This window comes from Mya arenaria, chromosome 4 (assembly GCF_026914265.1).
Source record: "Mya arenaria isolate MELC-2E11 chromosome 4, ASM2691426v1".
Taxonomy (NCBI): Eukaryota; Metazoa; Mollusca; class Bivalvia; order Myida; family Myidae; genus Mya; species Mya arenaria.
Window position 1 is genome coordinate 79,682,890 of NC_069125.1, and position 26,720 is coordinate 79,709,609.

The 26,720-nt window shown below is 40.3% G+C and overlaps 3 protein-coding genes across 3 annotated transcripts; 1 reads left to right on the top strand and 2 right to left on the bottom strand.

Moving 5' to 3' along the window:
• Positions 1-9,102: 9,102 nt before the first annotated feature.
• LOC128232483 (collagen alpha-3(VI) chain-like) lies at positions 9,103-10,919 on the bottom strand. Its single transcript, XM_052946057.1, has 4 exons — positions 10,554-10,919; positions 10,060-10,256; positions 9,766-9,949; positions 9,103-9,664 (listed from the first exon to the last, which is right to left on the bottom strand). The coding sequence occupies exons 1-4, from the start codon at positions 10,777-10,779 to the stop codon at positions 9,372-9,374; spliced, it is 900 nt and encodes a 299-aa protein (XP_052802017.1). The 5' UTR covers positions 10,780-10,919; the 3' UTR covers positions 9,103-9,371.
• An 8,573-nt stretch (positions 10,920-19,492) lies between these two features.
• On the bottom strand, positions 19,493-21,888 carry LOC128232481 (collagen alpha-1(XII) chain-like). The gene is made up of 4 exons (XM_052946055.1): positions 21,507-21,888; positions 20,998-21,212; positions 20,690-20,873; positions 19,493-20,578 (listed from the first exon to the last, which is right to left on the bottom strand). The coding sequence occupies exons 1-4, from the start codon at positions 21,733-21,735 to the stop codon at positions 20,289-20,291; spliced, it is 918 nt and encodes a 305-aa protein (XP_052802015.1). The 5' UTR covers positions 21,736-21,888; the 3' UTR covers positions 19,493-20,288.
• A 1,629-nt stretch (positions 21,889-23,517) lies between these two features.
• LOC128231110 (thioredoxin domain-containing protein 2-like) lies at positions 23,518-26,125 on the top strand. Its single transcript, XM_052943530.1, has 4 exons — positions 23,518-23,632; positions 24,269-24,609; positions 24,994-25,239; positions 25,454-26,125. Exons 1-4 carry the CDS (start codon positions 23,518-23,520, stop codon positions 26,123-26,125), a joined length of 1,374 nt encoding a protein of 457 aa, XP_052799490.1.
• Positions 26,126-26,720: the final 595 nt, after the last annotated feature.

The window sequence follows — 26,720 nt, forward strand, 5'->3', positions numbered from 1 at the left end:
CTAGATTATCTCCCTTTCACTAGAATTTGCCATTTACAACTGCACCGCATTGCACACCTCAATAACTCTCTAATATTAATCACAGAAATCGTAATTCTATATATATTCTATCTATTGCTAGGCAACTGATATCCAGTATCAACTCATACAAACAACTACCTTTCACAAATAATCAGCCGAGAGTTGTTTTCATAAACAGTATTAGTAAAAATAGAGCTGTCTCCCTTCAAGTTTTCGCAAAGTGGAATATACCCATTTTACACATGTCAATAATGAACTCGTTCGCCCGGGGAGTATATAAGCGCGTCGCTCAGCTGAAAGTGGCGGATCCGTGGTCTAGTGGTAATACACTTGACTATCAATCCAGGGGTCGCAGGTTCGATTCCCCGCATCACTAAAACATACTAATCGTCTTCCGGGAGGGACGTTAAATGGGGCCCCCGTGTGACAGTGCTATACACTGGTGCACGTTAAAGAACCAGGGTAGCTCTAACCAGGGTTACATTCTGTCTATACTATGCTCCAAAAAACCTAAAATGACTAACACTTTTAACGGAGCACTCACCGAATGGGCAAGGCCCGAGTGCGAGTATAAATAAGCTTACACACACCCGTTTCATTAACCGTCTCCGTGGCCTTGTGGTTAAGGCGTCCGCCTACGGAGCGGGAGATCGTGGGTTCGATCCCGGGCCGCGTCATGCCGAAATACGTTATAAGCTGGTACAAGTAGCTCCCTTGCATGGCGCTCGGAATTTGAAGGGTAGTGCTTGGAAAAGTGGTGTACTCAGTACTGGTTCAACCTAGGAAAGTTGTATCCCGTGTATCGGTGCTTTACACCGAGCACGTTAAAGAACCAAGAGGTTTCTTTGCAAAGAGATAGGGTATCGCACCCGGATCTGTTGTATTTCACTCTGTTTCTTCAAGTCTTCCAATGTCAGGATTTGACTGCGAATTGCTGTCAATTCTATCTCATGTCACTTATGGCATTTAAACACAATTTAAGTCGTGATGGCGTCACGGCCGGGTCAAACCATAATGCAGCCAATGGACACGGGCAGGCCTTGATAAACTCAAATAAACAAACGAAAGTTTCATTCTGTGTTTGACCGCCGTCGGGGTAACATCAAGCAGTAAACGGTTATCGTCTTTTGAAGGCAAATAATTAGATTCTTGACCTTCTGGCTGTTTAGTTTGGAACACAGAGCATTGCGATCTGTGGGATAAAATGGCACCAGGAACATGACATCTATATGGTTATCTAGCGTTCCAGTTCAAGTAGCCAGATACATAGAGCATTGCGATCTAGTCTGGTGAACGGAGCTGGTGGTTGGAAACTCTAGTAAGCCTCATACCTAGCATCTGCCTTGGCCACAGAGCATTGCGATCTGTGCGCTGACAAAGGTTCAGGTATTTTACATCGCTAATAAACAAGCTCCCGTAGGAGAAAGCCATTCATCATTAAGGTGATTGAACTTTATATAAACCAATTATAATCTTTGAACCCTGATTTTTTGGTTAATTATGTTTTAACTCACCAATCATTTTTCGAATAATTTGTTTCAATCATAAGGCAAAGTAGCCCGAGGACAATTTATATAAGAGCGATCCATATAGGCTCTACGGCACCGATTGAACACACAGCCGGCACGTTACTGAAGGTTGAAACATCAGCTATATCTAAATGTTTATCCTCTCTCTCTCTCTCTCTCTCTCTCTCTCTCTCTCTCTTAAGGTTCTTATGAGGGATACCCAGTTTAATTTGAATGATATATATATATATATATATATATATATATATATATATATATATATATATATATATAAAACACGGTATTTCTACCTTATGAGACTGTAGTAGACCTCAGTAAATCATTTAGCATTCACCAATCATTTAATATCTTAGCAGAAAGCGCAAAATTATTAAATGATTGGTGAATGCTAAAAGATTTACTGTAGTCTACTATAGTCACATAATGTAGAAATACCGTGTTTATACTCATTTCTTTCAAATTAAACTTGGTATCCTTCATAAGAACAATTGTTTTTGACATTCATTAATCCTTTTTGGAATATTAAAACAATAATATTAAATGTAGTAAATCTTATTTGTGAGTAAGAGTCCATCTTAATTAAACGGGTAAAAAGTGTACCTAACTTCTAATCAATCATGAATCAGAATGTATTTTATTTGGAATTAAACAAGTAGTTTATCATCCATAAACATGTAACAATAATATGTTCAAGTCAATAGCAAATAAATACAAAAACAATACAATAAACATGTTATGTTAACCTATAATGGTATAATATATACAGCAGTATACTGCATATAGTTACTTTTAAGTATTGTTATTTACTTCAAACTCAATGAGCAAATTTAATAACAAAAAAATCGCAAGAATGAAGATATTAAAGAAATAACTCATCATAATCCGTTAAAAACAAAATTGAAAAAATAACACTTTGCTGGAGGGTAAATTAATTAAATTCAAAACAAATACCTTCGAGAGGGAAAACAATAACAATACATAGAAATGTTAAAACAATGACAATCTTAACCTTGTCATACATTATCTCTAAATTTAATAGCACAACGTATATAAGTAATCATTTTATATAATCCATCAGAGTTCTTGCATACAACAAGTACAAGAAATTTGACCATATTTGGTCTTTGAATAACATGCGCCGGTAAATAGCGTTTACGGATAGTTTGATATTTTTGACAAACACACATAAAATGGAATTCATCTTCTATGTCCACAGAATGACACACTTCACGTCTCTCATGTCTCTCTATACAATTGCGACCGTATCGTCCAGTTTCCATCCGTAGTTTATGGCAATATATCCTTATTTGTGTGAACAGTTTAAGTAAATGCGTAGGAATACTCGCACTTAGATATATTTCATATTCGAAGTCACTTTTTATTATCTTATAAACTGTTAACACAGAGTTTGATTGTAAATTACTTGTCCAGTCCTGGATAAAACAGCCTTTAATTCTTTGCTGGAACTCGTTTATAACTAGTTGTGTGTTTATATGTGAGGCATTCTCCCAAACGCCACCAAAGCCGTTCTTAAATAATAAGTTCTTAACAACAAATAACCAATTTTTCTTATTTGATTCTAAGTCACACAAAGACATCTCATATAATACTTTTTAGAATACAATTTTTGGTACATAATAGTGTTGCCCAATAGTTGATGATACGTGTGTAACGGTTAATGAATAGTGGGTATTTTCCTAACTACCCACATATTGCCGCATTGCTTGCTGATGGTTTAACACTCAGAATCCGTTTGCAAAATTTTAAGTGAAAACGTTCAATGTCCTCCGATTTAGAAAACCCCAAACTTCAGATGAGTAATTTAGAATTGCCGTTACAAAAGCATCAAACAATTGACATTTTGTTTTAGGACTGAACGTAAGCTCTCTCAATTTATTAAGAAGAACAGTCATTGCTTTTAATGCCTTACCATATAGCAATTGTATATTTGAAGAAAAAGATCCACGACAATTAAACACAGTTCCCAGGTAATTGAAATTATCAACAATCTCTAATTTCCAGCTCTCGTTAGCACGAACATCTCCACGACGTCTGAATACCATAGCCTTACTATTTTCAACGTTCACTTTTAGCTCCCACCTATCACAGTAGGTTTTAAGATTAGTGAGTGTTGACTGCATCTCTTCAGGAGTTTCTGCAAATATTGCCATGTCATCAGCATACAATAATCAAATTAATGTTATGTCATTTAGAGATATTCCACTTGTTATATTATTTTCCAGATATGGATAGATTTGTATTAGTTCTCATACTCAATTTAAAGTGTAAGAAACAAGGCAACTGTATAAAAAATAAATGTTAACTGTATAACTTTATGAATAAAAAACAAACAAACATAAAAAGCCTATAAAAATAAAAAAGATCCGAAATTGATCTGGAAAAAAATAAGCTTGTCATCACCCTTGTTTGTAGATTAGAAAAATAATGGAGTAATGATGTTATATGTGCCTGTCAAAATAAAAAAGTGAGAAAAAAATCAATCAAGACTTTCTAAGTCGATCGAGGGCCATATTTTGTGTTACAGATAACATGAAGTTATGTAACCTAATTGTATGGTGGACGTAAACATGATTTAAACAAGTGGTCTGGACCGGCTATGATTTGTTTTAATTTCTATAAATATGTGGGGGGATATGCACACAAAGTATTGCCTCAATAATAGACAGATTATGTTTCTTGAGAAACTTAAAACGTGCAGGAGTATAACCATTTCTTTAAATCAGGTCCAATATGATTTTTTTTAAAAGACGCGTTGACAAACGAATTAAGTCATACCTTCATAAAACACATATAATACTTAAAAAACAACCCGGTTTCGTAAAGAAGCATACATGTAATACCGCTTTAACAAATCTGATAGATGCCTGGGTTACAGATGTAGACAGCGCCAACTTTATAGGGTGTCCTTGACCTTAGAAAAGCATTAGATTTCGTGGATCACGTAGTTGCATCAACTAAAATTGTATCATATTGCACACATCTTTACATTTAAAATATGCCCTGAGTTCGGTAAAAGCAAACAAGACAGGGCCGGTGTGAGCTAACAGGCGAGCTGCCCTGAGTTCAGTAAAAGCAAACAAGACAGGGCCGGTGTGAGCTAACAGGCGAGCTGCCATGTGTTCAGTAAAAGCAAACAAGACAGGCCCGGTGTGAGCTAACAGGCGAGCTGCCATGAGTTCAGTTAAAACAAACAAGACTGGGCCGGTGTGAGCTAACAGGCGAGCTGCTCTAACTTCAGTAAAGGCAAACAAGACAGGGCCGGTGTGAGCTAACAGGCGAGCTGCCCTGAGTTCAGTAAAAGCAAACAAGACAGGGCTGGTGTGCGCTTACAGGCGAGCTGCCCTGAGTCCAGTAAAAGCAAATAAGACAAGGCTGGTGTTCGCTAACAGGCGAGCTGCCCTGAGTTCAGTAGAGACAAACAAGACAGGGCCGGTGTGAGCTAACAGGCGAGCTGCGCAGAGTTCGTTATAAGCAAAAAGACAGGGCCGGTGTGCGCTAACTGGCGAGCTGCCCTGAGTTCAGTAGAGGCAAACAAGACTGGGCCGGTGTGCGCTAACAGACAAGCTGCCCTGTGCTGAGTTCGGTATACGCAATCAAGACAGGGCTGGTGTGAGCTTACAGGCGAGCAGCCATGAGTTTAGTAAAGGCAAGCAAGACAGGGCCGGTGTGAGCTTATAGGCGAGCAGCCATGAGTTTAGTAAAGGCAAACAAGACAGAGCCGGTGTGCGCCTAAGGCGAGCTTCCCTGAGTTCAGTAAAAGCAAACAAGACTGGGCCGGTGTGCGCTTACATGCGAGCTGCACTGAGTTCAGTAAAGGCAAACAAGACAGGGCCGGTGTGAGCTAACAGGCGAGCTACCCTGAGTTCGATAAAAGCAAACAAGACAGGGCCGGTGTGAGCTAACAGGCGAGCTGCCCTGAGTTCAGTAAAATGCAAACAAGACAGGGCCGGTGTGCGCTAACAGGCGAGCTGCCCTGAGTTCAGTAAAAGCAAACAAGACAGGACCGGTGTGAGGTTACAGGCGAGCTGCCCTGAGTTCAGTAAAAGCAAACAAGTCAGGGCCGGTGTGAGCTAACAGGCGAGCTGCCCTGAGTTCAGTAAAAGCAAACAAGACAGGGCCAGTGTGAGCTTATAGGCGAGCTGCCCTGAGATCAGTAAAAGCAAACAAGTCAGGGCCGGTGTGAGCTAACAGGCGAGCTGCCCTGAGTTCAGTAAAATCAAACAAGACAGGGCCGGTGTGCGCTTACAGGCGAGCTGCCCTGAGTTCAGTAAAAGCAAAGAAGACAGGGCCGGTGTGCGCTTACAGGCGAGCTGCACTGAGTTCAGTAAAGGCAAACAAGACAGGGCCGGTGTGAGCTAACAGGCGAGCTGCCCTGAGTTCGGTTAAGGCAAACAAGACAGGGTCGGTGTGAGCTAACAGGTGAGCTGCCCTGAGTTCGATAAAAGCAAACAAGACAGGGCCGGTGTGAGCTAATAGGCGAGCTGCCCTGAGTTCAGTCAAAGCAAACAAGACAGGGCCGGTGAGCGCTTACAGGCGAGCTGCCCTGAGTTCAGTAAAATCAAACAAGACAGGGCCGGTGTGCGCCTAAGGCGAGCTTCCCTGAGTTCAGTAAAAGCAAACAAGACTGGGCCGGTGTAGGCTTACAAACGAGCTGCCCTGAGGTCAGTAAACGCAAACAAGACAGGGCCGGTGTGCGCTTACATGCGAGCTGCACTGAGTTCAGTAAAGGCAAACAAGACAGGGCCGGTGTGAGCTAACAGGCGAGCTGCCCTGAGTTCGATGAAAGCCAACAAGACAGGGCCGGTGTGAGCTAACAGGCGAGCTGCCCTGAGTTCAGTAAAATGCAAACAAGACAGGGCCGGTGTGCGCTTACAGGCGAGCTGCCCTGATTTCAGTATAAGCAAACAAGACAGGGCCGGTGTGAGCTAACAGGCGAGCTGCCCTGAGTTCGATGAAGGCAAACAAGTCAGAGCCGGTGTGAGCTAACAGGCAAGCTGCCCTGAGTTTAGTAAAAGCAAACAAGACAGGGCCAGTGTGAGCTTATAGGCGAGCTGCCCTGAGTTCAGTAAAAGCAAACAAGACAGGGCCAGTGTGAGCTTATAGGCGAGCTGCCCTGAGTTCAGTAAAAGCAAACAAGTCAGGGCCGGTGTGAGCTAACAGGCGAGCTGCCCTGAGTTCAGTAAAAGCAAACAAGACAGAGCCGGTGTGCGCTTACAGGCGAGCTGCCCTGAGTTCATTAAAAGCAAACAAGACAGGGCCGGTGTGCGCCTACAGGCGAGCTGCCCTGAGTTCAGTAAAAGCAATCAAGACAGGGCCGGTGTGCGCTTACAGGCGAGCTTCCCTGAGTTCAGTTAAGGCAAACAAGACAGAGCCGTTGTGCGGCTACAGGCGAGCTGCCCTGAGTTCAGTAAGAGCAAACAAGACTGGACCGGTGTGAGCTTACAAACGAGCTGCCCTGAGTTCAGTTAAAGCAAACAGGCCTTGTGTGAGATAATGAGCCGCACTGCGTTAAGTAAAGGTGTTTGTGGTTTGCCGTTTGCGATTTGGTTCCTTTTCTGTTCAGTGCACGCTTTTCGATGCAATAGGAATACAAATGAAAACAATTTGCTAACGCAATCAAGCTCAAGTGATCTACTGTATTTGTTAGCCTTAAATTGACGCAGGTTAGGTTACGTTTTCGAATGCTCAAATAATACAAGCAAGGGCAAGCGAGAAAACTGTTCGTACTTATTCTCGCTATCTTCCAAACAGAGCTATAAATGTCATTTTTCGGTATACGGGAATGTGTTCACGTAGCAAACAAATTCGTGAAAATCTTAAAACTTCTTTGATAGGAAGTTCATAAATTATACTAGTACCTCGTTGCGGTATAACGCTCTTTTTAACCTAAATCTAGTCATATTATTTGTACAAGTTTGATTTAGCTCACGATACGGTGGTTAAATATATTTTTGGATGCTTAATTAATATGCTGAGATAATTGGTGACAAGAGCCGGGACACCCCCGGGAGTTTGACGGAGGTTGACGGATTGCTGCCTGCGCCCTTTGCGGCCTGCCTCGCATATCTCACACTGATGAATGCGGGCAACACACTGTACGGGCAATCTTCTCTTCCGGCTTAGGGATAATGCAACAAAAAATCACACACTTCAATAACACACAAATGTATTTTTTTCAGTTGCAATATAAAAAAGTATATTCATTGATAATCATTGAAATAGAAACGGCGGGGACTGAGCCCTGTACCTAATCGCACCCCGAAGAGACTGGAGGGTTGTCAGAGGGGTTAACAACGACGGGAATCACAGTCAGGCAAACGTACCACCCGCTTTATTATTGAATATATAGAATATGTCTGGTTTCTATATTTACAACATTTGGCAACCAATTGCGGACTGCCATTATTTAATATGGATTCTGGCAGTTCTAAACTGAGGTGACTGTTAGTTAACCTGCGTAGACAGCCGCCGCCCGTATCTCCAGGTGGAGGCGTCAAAATCGCTTGACGGAACCACGCGCTCTGACGGCAAATATTTCGGGAAGATTGCTTCGGAGGGAGGGAGGGAGGGGGGATTTTCAAATTTCAGAACATTCAAAAATGAAAGTCGTGCTGGCACGACATTGGACATTGGACATTCAAAAATGAATGTCGTGCCAGCACAACATTGGACATTAGACATTGAAAAATAATATGAAAGTCGTGTTGGCACGACATTGGACATTGGACATTCAAAAATGAAAGTCGTGCAAGCACAACATTGGACATTGGACATTGAAAAATAAAATGAAAGTCGTGTTGGCACGACATTGGACATTGGACATTCAAAAATGAAAGTCGTGCAAGCACAACATTTGACATTCAAAAATGAACGTCGTGCAAGCACAACATTGGACATTCAAAAATGAAAGTCGTGCAAGCACAACATTGGACATTCAAAAATGAATGTCGTGCAAGCACAACATTGGACATTAGACATTCAAAAATGAATGCCGTGTCAGCACAACATTGGACATTCAAAAATGAATGTCGTGCAAGCACAACATTGGACATTCAAAAATGAATGTCGTGCCAGCACAACATTGGACATTAGACATTCAAAAATGAATGCCGTGTCAGCACAACATTCGACATTAGACATTCAAAAATGAATGCCGTGTCAGCACAACATTGGACATTCAAAAATGAATGTCGTGCAAGCACAACATTGGACATTAGACATTCAAAAATGAATGCCGTGTCAGCACAACATTGGGCATTAGACATTCAAAAATGAATGCCGTGTCAGCAAAACATTGGACATTCAAAAATGAAAGTCGTGCAAGCACAACATTGGACATTCAAAAATGAAAGTCGTGCAAGCACAACATTGGACATTCAAAAATGAATGTCGTGCATGCACAACATTGGACATTCTAAAATGAAAGTCGTGCAAGCACAACATTGGACATTCTAAATTGCTGTTGCTACATTATGTTTGAACTATTTAAAAAGAAGAAGATGAGAAACATGAATAAAATTTGACTGCAAACCACGAATAGCAATTTTATTATCACCGCTCCTCCAATGTACAGAAGCAAATTCTCATTACATAAGAGGCCGTGTGGAATTGCTATTTTATATAGGGTAAGGGTTCTAACAAAATGAACTCAAAACACTTCCATATCACATCGGTGCTTCGGTATAATTGAAAACGTTTTAAAGTCGTTTTACATTAATAAAATATATAAAACAACTGACCAGTAATCAAAACAAGAATACAATTAACAATAGAAATATGATATAAGGACATTGGTCGCGCTCAGAGGTCGAAGGGGGCACAGGGGACGGACTTGAGCTGCTGCTCCAAGAGATCAACGAGCTGACTCAGCTCACGTGCGTTCTCCAGGGTAAACAGGTGCTGGTTCTTCGGCGATGAAACGTAGTTTGACAGTTCATGCATGCCGGCCGTGCTGTGGCGGCCGATCAATAGCCCGTAAACATTGGCTGTCTTGTCGAGCAGCTTAGCGGCATGTACGGCGTCCCCGCCGCAGTTCGATTGTCCGCCCGTTAAGATAAGCACTACCTGTTTCACGTCTGGTCGGCTCCGCATACCTGCACATATTTAACAAAAATACATATTAATAGTAAGAGCTTTTACGTGATCAAAAAAGAAGAAAAAAGACGCAATGAAAGTTCTGCTAGTCGGTGCATACCTTTAGCGGCGGTAAACATTGTGTTACGGGCGTAGTTGAATGCGGTGGCGGTGCACCTGTCGCCTCCGGAATAAGGCGTCCCCTTGACGCCCTGTTGCACAGCCAGTGTGTTTGTCTTATCATTGAAGTCGAAGATCTCCCGCACAGTGCTCGAGAACTCAATCAGCGCCGCCTGCTGGTACCCCTGCAACAAAAGTCAATCTGTTGGTGATGGAACTTGACTACTTGTTCCTGGTTTTTAAATATATTTGAATAACCGGACGTATTGTGCACATTTACATTTCAACATATAACCTTAAAGGGGTCCGGTGTGGGGCACAGCATACCCAAGAGGCGGGCCAGTTGGTTCTTCGTGTCCTGGAAGTTCGTGGCTCCTATGCTTCCCGACCCGTCCAAGATGATGAGCAAGTCCAGACCACCTTTAAGCTTGTTCTTGACCATAAAGTCGGTCGCGTTTGGTTTCGCAGTGGACTGGATACTGGCTCGTCGACCTGCAATATTTACGGTACTCATCTAGAGAAATAACCATCAATTCTGCTATTGTAGCCTTTCATCATCCATGCTACATTGTTTCACTGACTCTTCGCTCGTTACCCTTTGTATATAGGAAAGTTTATCCCTCACATTTGGTATCAAAGCTTTTACTGTTATATTTACTTTAATATTCGTCTTTCCTTCCTTTCGTTCTCCATTTAGTCTTTTTTCACATACGCTTAAATGTTAAAAAGACAAACGACCACAACTGAATGGTACTTATCATGAAATAAATTTATACATCCAGCGGGTACCTGTGATTTTGATATTCTCCAGTTCTGGCGGGATATGGGTGTCGGCGTTGGTCGGCTTGAGGAGGATGGTCCGCTCTCTGGGCACCTGCACGAACCCGATCGGATCGGACCACGGCGACCAGGCCGACACCTGGCGATCCGTCCGCCGGAAGGGGAATACACGGGAACCCACCACCCACACGGCCGTCACCAACACACGCAAAAACATCCGATCCAAGTGTACCATTGTCAGTGTCAGATAGAGGAGTTTATTTGTGTGTTTTGCAAACTAACAAATAACATATAGATGAATGACCGTTTTACAAATTAAGTATGAATTGTTGTGTTATCTTTGTTTTATAAACAGTCTGCATCCTGAATTCCACGAATCGACAAGACGCGCATGCTTTCAAACGTATTATGTTTTTTTCCCTTCAGTAATTAGTTGTGGGAAATAGACGTAATCAATCAAATAATAAAAGTGCATAACACCATAATCTATTGAGATTTGTAGATTCTCAACACAGTGTTATTTGGCCTGAGAATATTTATTGCATAATAAGCCATATTGTTTTAAGCTCACCTGAGCACAAAGTGCTCAGCGTTGTAACGCCGCATAACGTGTTTTTTTTTTTCGTTTATGCGGTGATTTTCAACGCATAAAAAGGATTTTTTTATGTGGCAAAAAGGCACACTTTCGCCGCATAAAAAGCAATTAAAACACATACTAGTACAATAGTGGTTGATAAAGTTTCATCAAGATCGGTCTTAGTTTTTTGTTTCCACTTAACCAAGCTTTGAAATAGACTTTTAGAGACGTAAATTCTGACAAAGATTACTAAGATCGGTTTAAATGTGAACCAAACCAATTGATCTTTCTGCGAAAACGTTTGAAATGACGTTTAACCCGACTAAAGGCTGGAATAAATGTTATGACAAAGCACAACACCGTCATTTGGGACAATCAGAAAACTGAATCGTCGTATGACGTAACATATATTCTCGCCTTATTGTCAGATTGACGGGCATGTACCCTTGACAATGCGCACTTTCAACATGCACGTGAAGTTAGCGGCCTAGCGGCCTAGCGACCTAGCGGCATGCAGTTGGCGGCCTAGCGGCCTAGCGGCCTAGCGGCTTGAAGTTAGCGGCCTAGCGGCCTAGCGACGTGAAATTGGCGGCCTAGCGGCCTTAAATTGAACCCTATTTCAAAGCATGTATATACACGCATTTTATCCTAAAACAATGACATATTAACTGTTTTTATGCACAAATTAACACATTGAAGCTATTATCAACTTTTTTTTTCAAAAACGTCGATAAAGCAGTCAGCTATTTAAAAGCATTAAACATGCCTGCTCTTCTAAAACAATGATATATTTACTGTTTTATGCACAATTTATCACTCTTAAGCACCTATCTTCTTTTTTTTTCAAAATAGTCGATCAAGCAGTTCAGCGGCCTAGCGGCCCAGCGGCGTGAAGTTAGCGGCCTGGCGGCCTAGCGGCCTAAATTTGGCTTCTATTATAAACCATTTATACATGCCTTTTCTTCTTAAAAAATTGACAAATTAACGGTTTCTTTTCACAAATCACCGTCCTTTAGCGAATGTCTGCATTTCGCCCACAACTCGACTAAGCTGCCTAAAAAATCCATCATAGCGAATATCAGCATTTTCATTTTTTGTATTGAGCAAAATTGTTAAACCATAGATTTATCATTGTTTTGGAAGAAAACGCATGTTTACATACTTTGAAATAGGAAACCATTTTAGGCCGCTAGTCCGCCAGGCCGCTAACTTCACGCCGCTAGGCCGCTGAGGTGCTCGATCGACTTTTTAAAAAAAAATGTGTATAATTGCGTCCGTCGTCAACATTTCCTTCAAACAAATTCCAACCTTAAACCACTGTGGCAATTTTAACCAATCTTCACGAGAATGTTCCTTGGGTGGAATCTGGAATATTCCTTCAATACAAAAAGTTCAATGCATAACTCTGGTTTCCATGGCAACCGAAAGGAAAAACTTCTTTTCAGAAACAACGGACCGATTTCAAAATAATTTCTCAGAACTGTTCTTTAGGTGACCCTGTATCAAATCCTTTCACCCCATGTTGATTCGTAAAAACGCATGGCCACCAGGAGGCGGGGCTACTTTACACTATACATGTCTTATGGAAAACTTTGAAAATCTTTTACTTAGAATTCGTTGAACCGATTTTGAAATAATTTCACAGAAATGATCCTTAGATGACCCTCTATTGAATTTCTTTACCCTTTTTTCTTTGTAAAAAAAATGGCCGCCAGGGACGGAGCTACCTTTAACTACATGTATATGTCTATATGGAAAACTTTGAACATCTTCTCTTTAGAAACTCTTGGCCTGATTTCAAAATAATTTCACAGAAATGATCCTAAGTTTACCCTCTGTCAAATTATTTCACACCATGTTGATTCATAGAATAAAATGACCACCAGGGTCGGAGTCACTTTTCACTATATGACTGTATCAAACACTTTGTAAATATTCTCTTCAGAATCTGTTGGCCCGATTTCAAAATACTTTTAAAGAAATGTTCCTAAGGTGCCCCTATGTTAAATTCCTTTACCCCATGTTGATTAACCCAGAGCATGGTTACCTGGGGCGGGGCTAATTACCACTATTCAACAACTATTGACCCGATTTAAAAAAAAATACTCAGAAATGGTCCTTAGGTGACCCTTTAATCAAAATTATCATTTATTTATTTTTAATATTCTTTTTATTTATTTTTAATATTTTTTATTTATTTTTTTATAATTATTTTTTTGTTTAACAATTATTAAAGAAATGAACTTCAAAATTCATGAACTTATTCACAGTGTGAATTTGCACTTCTGTGACACGTAATATCGCTCCAACACAAATATAATAAGCCCTTTTTAACTTTGTTATCAAATAAGTATTTTTCTTGTTTTTTATACGCCCGTTTTAAAAAACGGGACGTTTTATACTTTCATTTCCGGCATTCGGGCGAGCGGGCGTTTGGGCGAACGACTTTAATTATAGAAATTACCTAAAATTATTAAATATAATATACAAAAAAAGTCATGTAATAAATAATAAAATATACATTTTGACTAAGTTTAATGCTGATTTGACAATGGCTTCTGAAGTAATTGATCGGACAAGACCCTTTTAAGCTAATTTACATAACTAAAGGGCGATAACTCTCGAGTGACTACAGCGATATGGCTGATTATCGAACTTGTACAAGATATTAAGCACATACACCATTCTAACTAAATTGGGCAAGATTGGATAAAGGGTTGGTTTAACCAGTGTTTATTTTGATACTATAATAAGTTCAAAAACCCACATAATATCATGAGATATAAAGAATTAGTCATTCTAGCAATTAAAGTAAACATTTACAGAATTGAGAAGTAAGTATAAATGTTTTGTCTAAGTCTCTTCTAGGCATAAAAATAAAGAAAGGTTTGACATTGTGTAGTGCGGAAGAACAGGAGTGAAGGAACAGAACGGAAAGAGAGATTGAAGAAGTTACTTGGCCGAGTCGGGGTGGTGAGTATGTTCGATATTGATATTAGTTTATAAAACGTTTAGTGTTAGCGATAAATGTTACACTGTCCTCTCGCTGTCGCCTTCTTTCATGCACGTATTGGTTCAGTGTATATGTATTAATGTTAGTCAATATTTTGATTTGTGATATGTTGAATGACTTTTCACGTACATATCTAATATTGTGTTTTTTGTTTTAATTTATTGTCCAATTGTGAATGTATTATTTAAATTTATGAATACCCATGGAGATGATATCTATGATTATGCATTGCGAATAAACTCTCAAAACCATCAATCTTTAAACTAAGCGTATCTAATTTTGTGTGTGTGTTAATGTGTGCAGGCAGATGGCAGGTATGAGGAGCCGACAGGACGTGAAACAGGAAGTGCTCATATAGACGGACGGAAAGTCGAACTTTGGCGGGGATGCCGTACAGGCCGCCAAAGCTGCTCGACAAGACAGCCAACCTGCACGGGCTAATGATCGGCCGCCACAGCACGGCTGGCATGCAGAAACTGTCAGACTACGATTCCTCGCCGAAGAACCAGCACCTGTTTACCCTGGAGAACGCCGGTGAGCTGAGTCAGCTTGTTAATCTCGTGGAGCAGCAGCTCAAGTCCATCCCCTGTGCACCCTTCGACCTCTGAGTGCGACCTCCGTCCTTATAACATGTTTCTGTTGTTAACGGTATTCTTGTTTTGATTACTGGTTAGTTGTTTAATATATTTTATTTAAAAAAATGACTTTAAATCTAAACAACAATATACTAGTAAGTAGATTTTCACGTGCGAGTTTAACATATTCAATATTCTGTAGAGTCTAACGTGTCGTATTTGAATGCTGAGGGAAGGAGCACTTTTTTCACGTGCGAGTTTAACATATTCAATATTCTGTAGAGTCTAACGTGTCGTATTCGTATGCTGAGGGAAGGAGCACTTTTTTCACGTGCGAGTTCAACATATTCAATATTCTGTATTCCCTGCATATGTGCAAACAGTTAATATCTATTACAGAGGCAAATGAATATTACATGTATAGAATACACTGAAACATTCTATTGAAGAGCAATAATCAGGGGCGGATCCAAGAATTGACGTTAGAGGGGGTATAACTTAGGGAAACAAGCTTTTGACATTCGCCCTTCTCTCAGAACCGAAATTTAAATGGTTTAGTACTCCCCCAAGAAAAACATAACAATTTCTCGTCCGAAATGTACGGTGGCATAGAGGTGACATACATGTTATTTTTTATTTCGTTAAAACGACTTAGTATCTCGTTTAAACTATTAACATATCTCGTTAAAACGACATAATTGGCCAATCAGCCATCAGTCATGTTGAGTATAGAGATGATTATCCGATCTGCATCCATGTTTATTTGCGGTTATTATGCGATTCGTACTGGCCAATTATGTCTTTTTAGGAGATACCCAAGCCGTTATTATCTTGAACGTTATGACCAAAGTAAAGTTTTTGCATGTCAGACTTTTCCAACTTTCAAGCAGCATAATTATTAAAGTGTAACGGTTCGCTGTAGTCGGCGGATGTGCGTTCATAATATAACATTCCGTTATAGACGGAAATACGTTAATAGTACGTATGTTAACTTGGTTGGTAATATGCAAGTTAGCAAAGCCTGGGTTCTGTGTGGATTGAGAATTTACTGTATATAAAGACCAGCGGACCCCTTCAAAGTCGAGCATGCTTTTCTCTGAAGGGATCTGTTGGTGTTAGTTTGCCTCGCACGTTACAAATGATGGCAGCGGTGGGATATTGACAACTGCCGGAACGGAGTTGCCTTTCCCTTGAGTTTCCCGGGCCAAGCCGCCGAGACGAGTCTTCTCGGAGGAGAAAGTAATGTAACGGTCCGCTGTAGGCGGCGGATGTGCGTTCATAACAATGTCACGGTTCGCTGTAGGCGGCGGATGTGCGTTCATAGTATAACATTCCGTTATAGACGGAAGTACGTTCAAAGTACGTATGTTTACTTGTATGATAATATGCAAATTAGCAAAGCCTGGGTTCTGTGTGGATTGAGAATTTACTGTATATAAAGACCAGAGTCGAGCATGCTTTTCTCTGAAGGGATCTGTTGGTGTTTGTTTGGTGTCGCACGTTTATAGTTATGAACCTTGTTGCACATGTGTATATTGGCACAAGTACCGTGTGTACAAAGTTGCATTTAAATATCTTGTACGAGTATTAAGTAATGGACAGTAAAGTTTTCTTTTCAAACTATCAAGGGGCATAACTTGACTAATAATAAAGTGAGAGTTATGAGCCTTATTTATATGTCCATATTGTCCCAGCAACATGTGTACACAGTCTTCTGTGACTCTCCTGAGCGGTTTTCGTGTTACGGCTAAGGTAACAGTTTTAACATAACGATGCCAACGCCCGCGACAACGACACCAATATTCACGGACGGCCATAAACCGTATTAAACTTAACAATACATTATATTTGCTTAGTGCTAACAAATTAACAATTCATAAACTACAAAGCTATACAATTTTTTTTCTCCTAGCAAATGCATGCTTTGTATACGAAAATAGAACGATTCTTGAACATGAAAATATTGTGTGTATTCGTCAATACTATCGCCTTTTACATATTTGGACGAGTACGATAAAATCAAAATCGTGGAATTGTCAATACTTCTTCTATCTGTGTATAGGATGCATTCAATCAAGAAACGAAATTCTTCGTCGAATACATTACAATGTATGCAAATATTTTCTTCAAAAACTGTATTATTTCACTTATCAACTTTGTATGTGATGATAATCTCAACTGCTTTGATTAAGGTAAGGTTAAGTTTCAAAACGTAATATATTTCTATAAAATAACATGTTTATAATAGTGTGTCCATAACATGTAAGTGTTTTATGTATTTTACAACATGCTAGAAATTTTAAGTGGAAATTGGCGCGACTTCAGTACGTATTCGTCCCCTGCTTTAAGTCTGTAAATGTGAATATTTAACATTAAATGTTTAACGTTTAACTGTGTCTGTTTAACTGTTGATCCATAACAGTGGATGTTTAACAGTGGGTGTTTAACTGTTGATCCATAACAGTATCCATAACAGTGGATGTTTAACAGTGGATGTTTAACTGTTGATCCATAACAGTGGATGTTTAACAGTGGATGTTTAACTGTTGATCCATAACTGTGGATGTTTAACAGTGGATGTTTAACAGTGGATGTTTAACTGTTGATCCATAACTGTGGATGTTTAACAGTGGATGTTTAACAGTGGGTGTTTAACTGTTGATCCATAACAGTATCCATAACAGTGGATGTTTAACAGTGGATGTTTAACTGTTGATCCATAACTGTGGATGTTTAACAGTGGATGTTTAACTGTTGATCCATAACTGTGGATGTTTAACAGTGGATGTTTAACAGTGGATGTTTAACTGTGGCTGTTTAACTGTTGATCCATAACTGTGTATGTTTAACTGTGTATGTTTAAATGTTGATCCATAACTGTGTATGTTTAACTGTGGCTGTTTAACTGTTGATCCATAACTGTGTATGTTTAACTGTGGCTGTTTAACTGTTGATCCATAACTGTTTATGTTTAACTGTGGATGTTTAACTGTTGATCCATAACTGTATATGTTTAACTGTTGATCCATAACTGTGGATGTTTAACTGTTGATCCATAACTGTGTATGTTTAACTGTGGCTGTTTAACTGTTGATCCATAACTGTGTATGTTTAACTGTGGCTGTTTAACTGTTGATCCATTACTGTGTATGTTTAACTGTGGTTGTTTAACTGTTGATCCATAACTGTATATGTTTAACTGTGGCTGTTTAACTGCGGATCCATTACTATGGATGTTTAACTGTGGCTGTTTAACTGTTGATCCATAACTGTGGATGTTTAACAGTGGATGTTTAACTGTGGTTGTTTAACTGCGGATCCATAACTATAGATGTTTAACTGTGGCTGTTTAACTGTGTATGTTTAACTGTGTGTGCTTAACAGTGGATGTTTAACTGTTGATCCATAACTGTGTATGTTTAACTGTGTGTGCTTAACTGTGGATGTTTAACTGTGGACGTTTAACTGTGGCTGTTTAACTTTGGATGTTTAAATGTGGATGTTTAACGTATAACTGTTTATCCATAACTATGGATGTTTAACTGTGGCTGTTTAACTGTAGCTATTTAACTGTGGAAGTTTAACTGTGTATGTTAAACCGTGGATATTTAGCTGTTGATGTTTAACTAGGGATTGTTTTACTGCAGATGTTTAACTGTCGATGTTTAGCGTCTAACAGTGGATGTTTAACTGTTGATGTTCAACTTGTTCAACTGTGGCTGTTCAACAGTGGATGTTTAACTGTTGATGTTCAACTTGTTCAACTGTGGCTGTTCAACTGTGGATGTTTAACTACGGATCCATAACTGTGGATGTTTGACTGTGGACGTTTAACTGCGGATGTTTAACTGTGGCTGTTTAACGTTTAACTGTTGATCTATAACTATAGATGTTTAACTGTGGCTGTTTAACAGTAGATGTTTAGCTGTGGATGTTTAACTGTTGATGTTTAACTGTGGGTGTTAAACTGAGCCTGTTTAACTGTTGATGTTTAACTGTGGATGTTTAACTGAGCCTGTTTAACTGTGGATGTTTAACTGTTGATGTTTAACTGTGGGTGTTAAACTGAGCCTGTTTAACTGTTGATGTTTAACTGTGGATGTTTAACTGAGCCTGTTTAACTGTGGATGTTTAACTGTGGATGTTTAACTGTGGATGTTCAACTGTGGATGTTTAACTGTGGATGTTTAACTGTGGATGTTTAACTGAGCCTGTTTAACTGTTGATGTTTAACTGTGGATGTTAAACGTATAACTGTTGATCCATAACTATGGATGTTTAACTGTGGCTGTTTAACTGTGGATGTTTATCTGTGGACGTTTAACTGTGGATCCATAACTAGTATGTTTAAATGTGGATGTTTAACTGTGGACGCCCCCTCCCCCCCCCCACCACCACAACAAAATTATGAATCCACATGAATAGAGGGCTAGCTACGCCCCTGACTGTAGATGTTTAACTGAGGATACATAACTGTAGATGTTTAACTGTGCCTGTTTTACTATGGATGGTTTGCTGTGGATATTTTACTGTGGATGATATACAGTAAAACTGCGATAGCTCGAGGACGCCAGGGTCCGAGCTAAAACCTTGAAGGAACCGATGTTTCGAACGACCCAAGTTTCAATTTCCTAGTCTGTTATGAATTGTCTTTTAGTGTATTTTAAGTTTGAAGTTGTCAAACCGAATGTTTACTTCGACACCGATTATCGCTCATATGTTCAAAGGCTGTCGTATACTAAATGTAAAAATGTAAAAAGAAAAAAAACAGTAAATAAATAAATAGTAATTAAAAAAGTTTATTTTTACTAAAAGCACATTTTCTAAACAAGCAACATTGAGATATGACAGTGCATACATGTATTATAATCATAATTATCTTCTCAAATGCCCGTATCAACTTATAGCGGTCATGCGTAAACAGTGATAAACGGTTGTTCACACCTTATCAAATTTCCTTTCAACTGTCATTGCAATTCTTACAACTTGCGAAAATTTTAACACCTAGCAAGGGAGGGCCCGCCGGTTCTCGAACGACCGCCTGTTCGAACGACCGCAGTTTTACTATACATTTAACTGTGAATATTTAACTAGGGATCCATTACTGTGGATGTTTTATTATTTAGCTGTACATTGTCAATTAGTATGAACGAACGTTTGCTCCGCATGAACACTTATAAACTAATAAAAAGGTGCCACCCAAAAAGAGCGGACAATTCGAAATTAAGAAAAGTTCGCAACGATGTCTTCCCTTAATAATTATTATTATTTTCCCATTTTTTTAAATACTGTTTCATTTCGTGTGAATATGCTATCTCATTAGAAAAATGTTTATGTTCAACTCTCACGCAAGAAAACTGCACATTCCCTCAAGATACTAGTATCTTACGAAATGGTCTCAAAACACTGCCATATCACCTCCATGCTTTGGAAAAAATTGAAACAGAATGATTTTGGTTAATAAAATATCTAATACAAGTAACCAGTAACCCAAACAAGAATACAGTTAACAATAAGGAATGTGGTCGCACTCAGATGTCGAAGGAGGCACAGGGGGCGGACATAAGCGGCGGTAGCACTCAAATGTCGAAGGGGGCACAGCGGATAGACTTGAGCTGCTGCTCCACGAGATCAACGAGCTGACTCAGCTCACGTGCGTTCTCCAGCGCAAACAGGTGCTCTTTTTTCGGAGAGGAAACGTAGTTTGTCAGTTTCTGCATGCCGGCCGTGCTGTGGTTGCCGATCATAAGCCCGTAAACTTTGGCTGTCTTGTCGAGCAGCTTGGCGGCCTGAACGGCATCCCCGCCGCAGTTCGACTCTCCATCCGTCAAAATGAGCACTTCCTGTTTCGCGTCCGAGTTCCGCATACCTACACATATAAACATATCTTTTATATCCATGATCCAAAGGAAGATTTCTAACATGAGCAATAAATGCACATAAAAATGACCAAATGCAGGCGCTGCTAGACGGTGCCTACCTTTAACGGCGGTGAACATGGTGTTACGGGCGAAGTTAAATGCGGTGGCGGTGCACGTTGAGCCCCCGAAATATGGCATCCCCTTGACGCCCTGCTGCACAGCCAGTGTGTTCGCCTTATCATTGAAGTCGAAGATCTCCCGCACATTGCTCGAAAACTCAATTAGCGCCGCCCGCTGGTACACCTGCAACAAAAGTAAAAATGTTGGTTAAGAATTGGCTTGCTTACATTTCAAGAACGAACAAAATAACTCTTCTTGCTGTGTAAATGATAAACGATTAACCGCTGCTATAAGTTAGCCAACTAACCTTAAAGGGGTCCGGTGTGGGACACAGCATGCCAAGGAGGCGGGCCAGTTGGTACTTAGTGTCATTGAAGTTCGTGGGTCCTATGCTTCCCGACCCGTCTACGATTACGAGCAAGTCCCGAAGGCGACCCTCTGACAAACTGTTTGTTAGCGAGTTCTGGACCATAAAATTCGTTGCGATGGATTTCGCAGTGGACTGGATGCTGGCTCGTTTACCTGAAATACGTATTTTACGCATTAGTTTATGCTTTTTCAGAAAAAATAGCATCACTTCTGCTAGTGTAGCTTTTAAACATCTAGAATAGATTGTTTTTACTGACTTTTCGCTCGTTCCATTGTTTATACACATATGGAACCAAACCTTTACTGTAAGATTTACTTCAAGAACCGTCATTCCTTCCTTTCGTTCTCTACGTATTCTTATTTCACAAACGCTGAAATGTTACAAAGCCATCCAACGACACCTGAAAGGTACTTATTATGTATTTAATTTATATATCCAGTGGGTACCTGTAATTTTTATCTGCTCTAATTCTGGCGGACAAATGGTGCCGCCGTTGTCCGGGTAGCGGAGGATAGCTCGTTCACGGGACACCTGTCCGAACCCGAACGGCTCGGACCACGGCGACCAGGCCGACACCTGGCAGTCCGTTCGCCGGAAGAGGAATCCACGGGCGCCCACCGCCCACACGGCCGAAACCCACAACACATGCAACATCATCCTTTCCACGTGCACCATTGTCAGTATGAGAGTGAAGATTATTGCAGCTTGTGTTTTTGATCTTTATATCATTATTTCAACTGAAACCGGACGTTAAATGACATGAATCTTTCTAGGCCAAAACCTTGTTTTCCGTTATATGTTTTGCGTATTCTTTATGCATAAATGAATCTCGTTCAACGATACCAAAACAATACGGAGTAACCGGGTATCCACAATTCACATACTCGTATATAGGACGCCTTAAACACAGGGAGATGAAGGAAAACGTTATACGTAACTTATTGTTGAGCCTGTACTTTATGGTTGTTGAATGTTGTGAACATGAGGCAAAGATACTATAAAAAACACACATGATATGACTGATTGCCAATTTAACATCACAGTCAACAACAACAACATCTGCACGTACAGCAATAATACACGTACATCAGCCGAATAACAAGGAAGATTATACATTATCAACCAAGTTATATTTAGCAACATGGGTATTGTATTACTCTATTGACACCGGGGAACAGTTTTTTCTGCTGTTTGTCAGGAAGTATATATTCACTTCAAAACTTTTCTAATTGGTCAGTTTTTAAATTCCAATAATGGTTGCTTCATCTTACTACGCAGTAGCATTAGCTAAACTTAAAGCACGCTGTTCTCATTGTGAAACACTTTTACCATAAAATTGTAAAGTACAAAAAGATATTCAGGCTCAAATTACCCAACCCGCTAATGGTAGTTGATATATTGAATAATGTACCACATACATTAGATGTTTAACGTCATATTTTATAATTTCATAAACTAAGGTATAAAGCATGCATGTGCTTTAATTTTTTTGAGCGACGAAGTAAATTTTCTGATATAGGTTTTTCTTTTTCTTAAAACCTTTGCAAAAATAATGAAATACTAAACAGAACTCTTTCAGTTGAATCAAACTGTTTTAAAAGGTATTTGAGTCAGATAAACACTTACCAATATTAAATTCTCACTTAAATACCAATATATGTTTAAAGGAGAGTACTTCCTTTTAATATTTGTTAGCACAAGATGATACTAATGTTTCAACCAACAGATCAGCTTGGTCTGGCTTCAAGAAGTCTTGGTCTTTGGTAATGGTTCATGTCCTAGGGCACCCAGAACTACTAATTGACACGCAATGACTACTCCATTACATCCAAGACTATCCCTTGGCTACACTTTGAAACACCCGGACTACCCAAGAAGACCCAGAAATACCCAACGTCACTCAAGAACCACCCAAGAACTACCTTAAAAATACACCAGGTCACACAGGCTACCCAAGGGCACACCAGGACTACTCTAGGACACCAAAGAACTACCCAATGGCATCCGATGTCTACACAAAGATACTACAAAACTGCTCAAGGACACCCTAGATTTATCAAGGACACCCCAATGACTACAGACAGACACTCCAAGACTACACAAAGACACCCCAATGACTAGAGACAGACACTCCAAGACTACACAAGGACACCCCAATGACTACAGACAGACACTCCAAGACTACACAAAGACAGCCCAATGACTAGAGACAGACACTCCAAGACTACACAAAGACAGCCCAATGACTAGAGACAGACACTCCAAGACTACACAAAGACACCCCAATGACTAGAGACAGACACTCCAAGACTACACAAAGACACCCCAATGACTAGAGACAGACACTCCAAGACTACACAAGGACACCCCAATGACTAGAGACAGACACTCCAAGACTACACAAAGACAGCCCAGTGACTAGAGACAGACACTCCAAGACTACACAAGGACACCCCAATGACTAGCGACAGACACTCCAAGACTACACAAAGACACCCCAGTGACTACAGACAGACACTCCAAGACTACACAAAGACCCCCAATGACTACAGAAATACTCAAGGAGATCCAAGTTTTACCCGAGGACACCCATGACTACTCAAGGACAATCAATGCTACCAAGGGACACACCAAAGCTACCCAAGGACACAAAACACCTACCCAAGGACATCTTATGGCTACACCATGACATCACATGACTACGCAAGGACAATCCAGGGCTATGCAAGGACAATCCAAAACTGCCAAAAGGCATCCCAGTACTACACAAGGACACACTATAACTACAAAATAACTTTCCATGACTTCCTATGGATACTCAATGACTACCTAGGCACACGATGAGTACCGACGGACATCTTAGGACTACCTTAAGACACTCAATGACTACCAAATGACATGCCAGAACTACCCAGGATCACTACAGGACTAACCAAGGACATCCCATGACTACACAAGAACACACAAAATTACCGAATAACGCTCAATGACCACACATGGACACCCAATGACTAGCCAAGGACATTTCAGGAATACCCAGGGACATACTAGTACTACACAAGAACACTCCACAACTACCCAATGACACCACAGGTCTACCCATCGACACCCCATGACTATCCAAGAACATCAAAGGACACCCTGATGACACCACGTAACTTATCAGAACTACCAAAGAACACCCGATGACTACACACGGACATCCCAGATCTACGCAAGGAGACTCCACTACTGCCAGAGGGAATCCAAGGACTACCATATGACATCATACGACTACCAAAGGACACAATAGAACTATCAAAGGACACGCTAGAACTACCAAAGGACACTCTAAAACTACCAACGGACACACTAGAACTACCAAAGGACACACTAGAACCACCAAATGACACAATAGAACTACCAAAGGACACACTAGAACCACCAAAGAACACACTAGAACTACCAAAAGACACACTAGAACCACCAAAGGACACACCAGAACCACCAAAGGACACACTAGAACTACCAAAGAACACACTAGAACTACACAAGGACAATCTAGAACCAGCAAAGGACACACTAGAACTACCAAAGGACACACTAGAACCACCAAAGGACACACTAGAACCACCAAAAAACACACAAGAACTACCAAAGGACCCACTAGAACCACCAAAGGACACACTAGAACTACCAAAGGAAACACTATAACTACACAAGGACAAACTAGAATCACCAAAGGACACACTAGAACCACCAAAGGACACACTAGAACCACCAAAGGACACACTATAACTACCAAAGGACACACTAGAACCAGCAAAGGACGCACTAGAACTACCAAAGAACACCCGATGACTACACACGGACATCCCAGATCTACGCAAGGAGACTCCACTACTGCCAGAGGGAATCCAAGGACTACCATATGACATCATACGACTACCAAAGGACACAATAGAACTATCAAAGGACACACTAGAACTACCAAAGGACACTCTAAAACTACCAACGGACACACTAGAACTACCAAAGGACACACTAGAACCACCAAATGACACAATAGAACTACCAAAGGACACACTAGAACCACCAAAGAACACACTAGAACTACCAAAAGACACATTAGAACCACCAAAGGACACACTAGAACTACCAAAGGACACACTAGAACTACACAAGGACAATCTAGAACCAGCAAAGGACACACTAGAACTACCAAAGGACACTAGAACCACCAAAGGACACACTAGAACCACCAAAACACACACAAGAACTACCAAAGGACACACTAGAACCACCAAAGGACACACTAGAACTACCAAAGGACACACTATAACTACACAAGGACAAAATAGAATCACCAAAGGACACACTAGAACCACCAAAGGACACACTATAACTACCAAAGGACACACTAGAACCAGCAAAGGACGCACTAGAACTACCAAAGGACACACTAGAACCACCAAAGGACACACTAAAACTACCAAAGGACACACCAGAACCACCAAAGGACACACTAGAACTACCAAAGGACACATTAGAACTACCAAAGGACACATTAGAACTACCAAAGGACACACTAGAACCACCAAAGGACACACTAGAACTACCAAAGGACACACTAGAACCACCAAAGGACACACTAGAACTACCAAAGGACACACTAGAACCACCAAAGGACACACTAGAACCACCAAAGGACACACTAGAACTACCAAAGGACACACTTAGAACCACCAAAAGACACACTAGAACCACCAAAGGACACACTAGAACTACCAAAGGACACACAAGAACTACCAAAGGACACACTAGAACCACCAAAGAACACACTAGAACCACCAAAGGACACACTAAAACTACCAAAGGACACACCAGAACCACCAAAGGACACACTAAAACTACCAAAGGACAGAACACACTAGAACTACCAAAGGACACACAAGAACTACCAAAGGACACACTAGAACCACCAAAGAACACACTAGAACCACCAAAGGACACACTAGAACTACCAAAGGACACACCAGAACCACCAAAGGACACACTAAAACTACCAAAGGACAGAACACACTAGAACTACCAAAGGACACACAAGAACTACCAAAGGACACACAAGAACAAGCCAGTACTATCCAAGGACACTCATGTGCTGCGTTTACATACCGAACATAGCCAATTTGGAAAATTTTCCCCCGATGGGAAATAAACCCATGTCGGCAAATTTGGTTCTTTGTCGGTATTTTTTTGACGCCATTATACAGCAATTGAGAAAAAATGTTTTAAGAAAATGACAACGGTTTGCCTTTTAAGTACATTTCATCATGTTTTATCTGTAAATAATACCACTTATAGTTGTATTAATTTGGGGAAACTAACCTAGATTGTGTGTGCTTCACACAATATGGTAAAACTGGCAGTAAACAAGAAACTATATGTGTTCATATTACTATATTATGTTGATAATTTATGAACATTAAAACAAAATCAAGCATGTGTTTAAACTTTTTTAGCATTAAAATAAAATGCATTTCGGACGTTTAGCACTCCATTTCGTTACGCATGATGAAAGAAATACCAAATAGCCAAACTTTTGTTCCGTTTATATGCCGAACAGTTGTCCATGGGGCAAATTTACCACCGGGGTCAAATATAACAACATTGGTTTATTT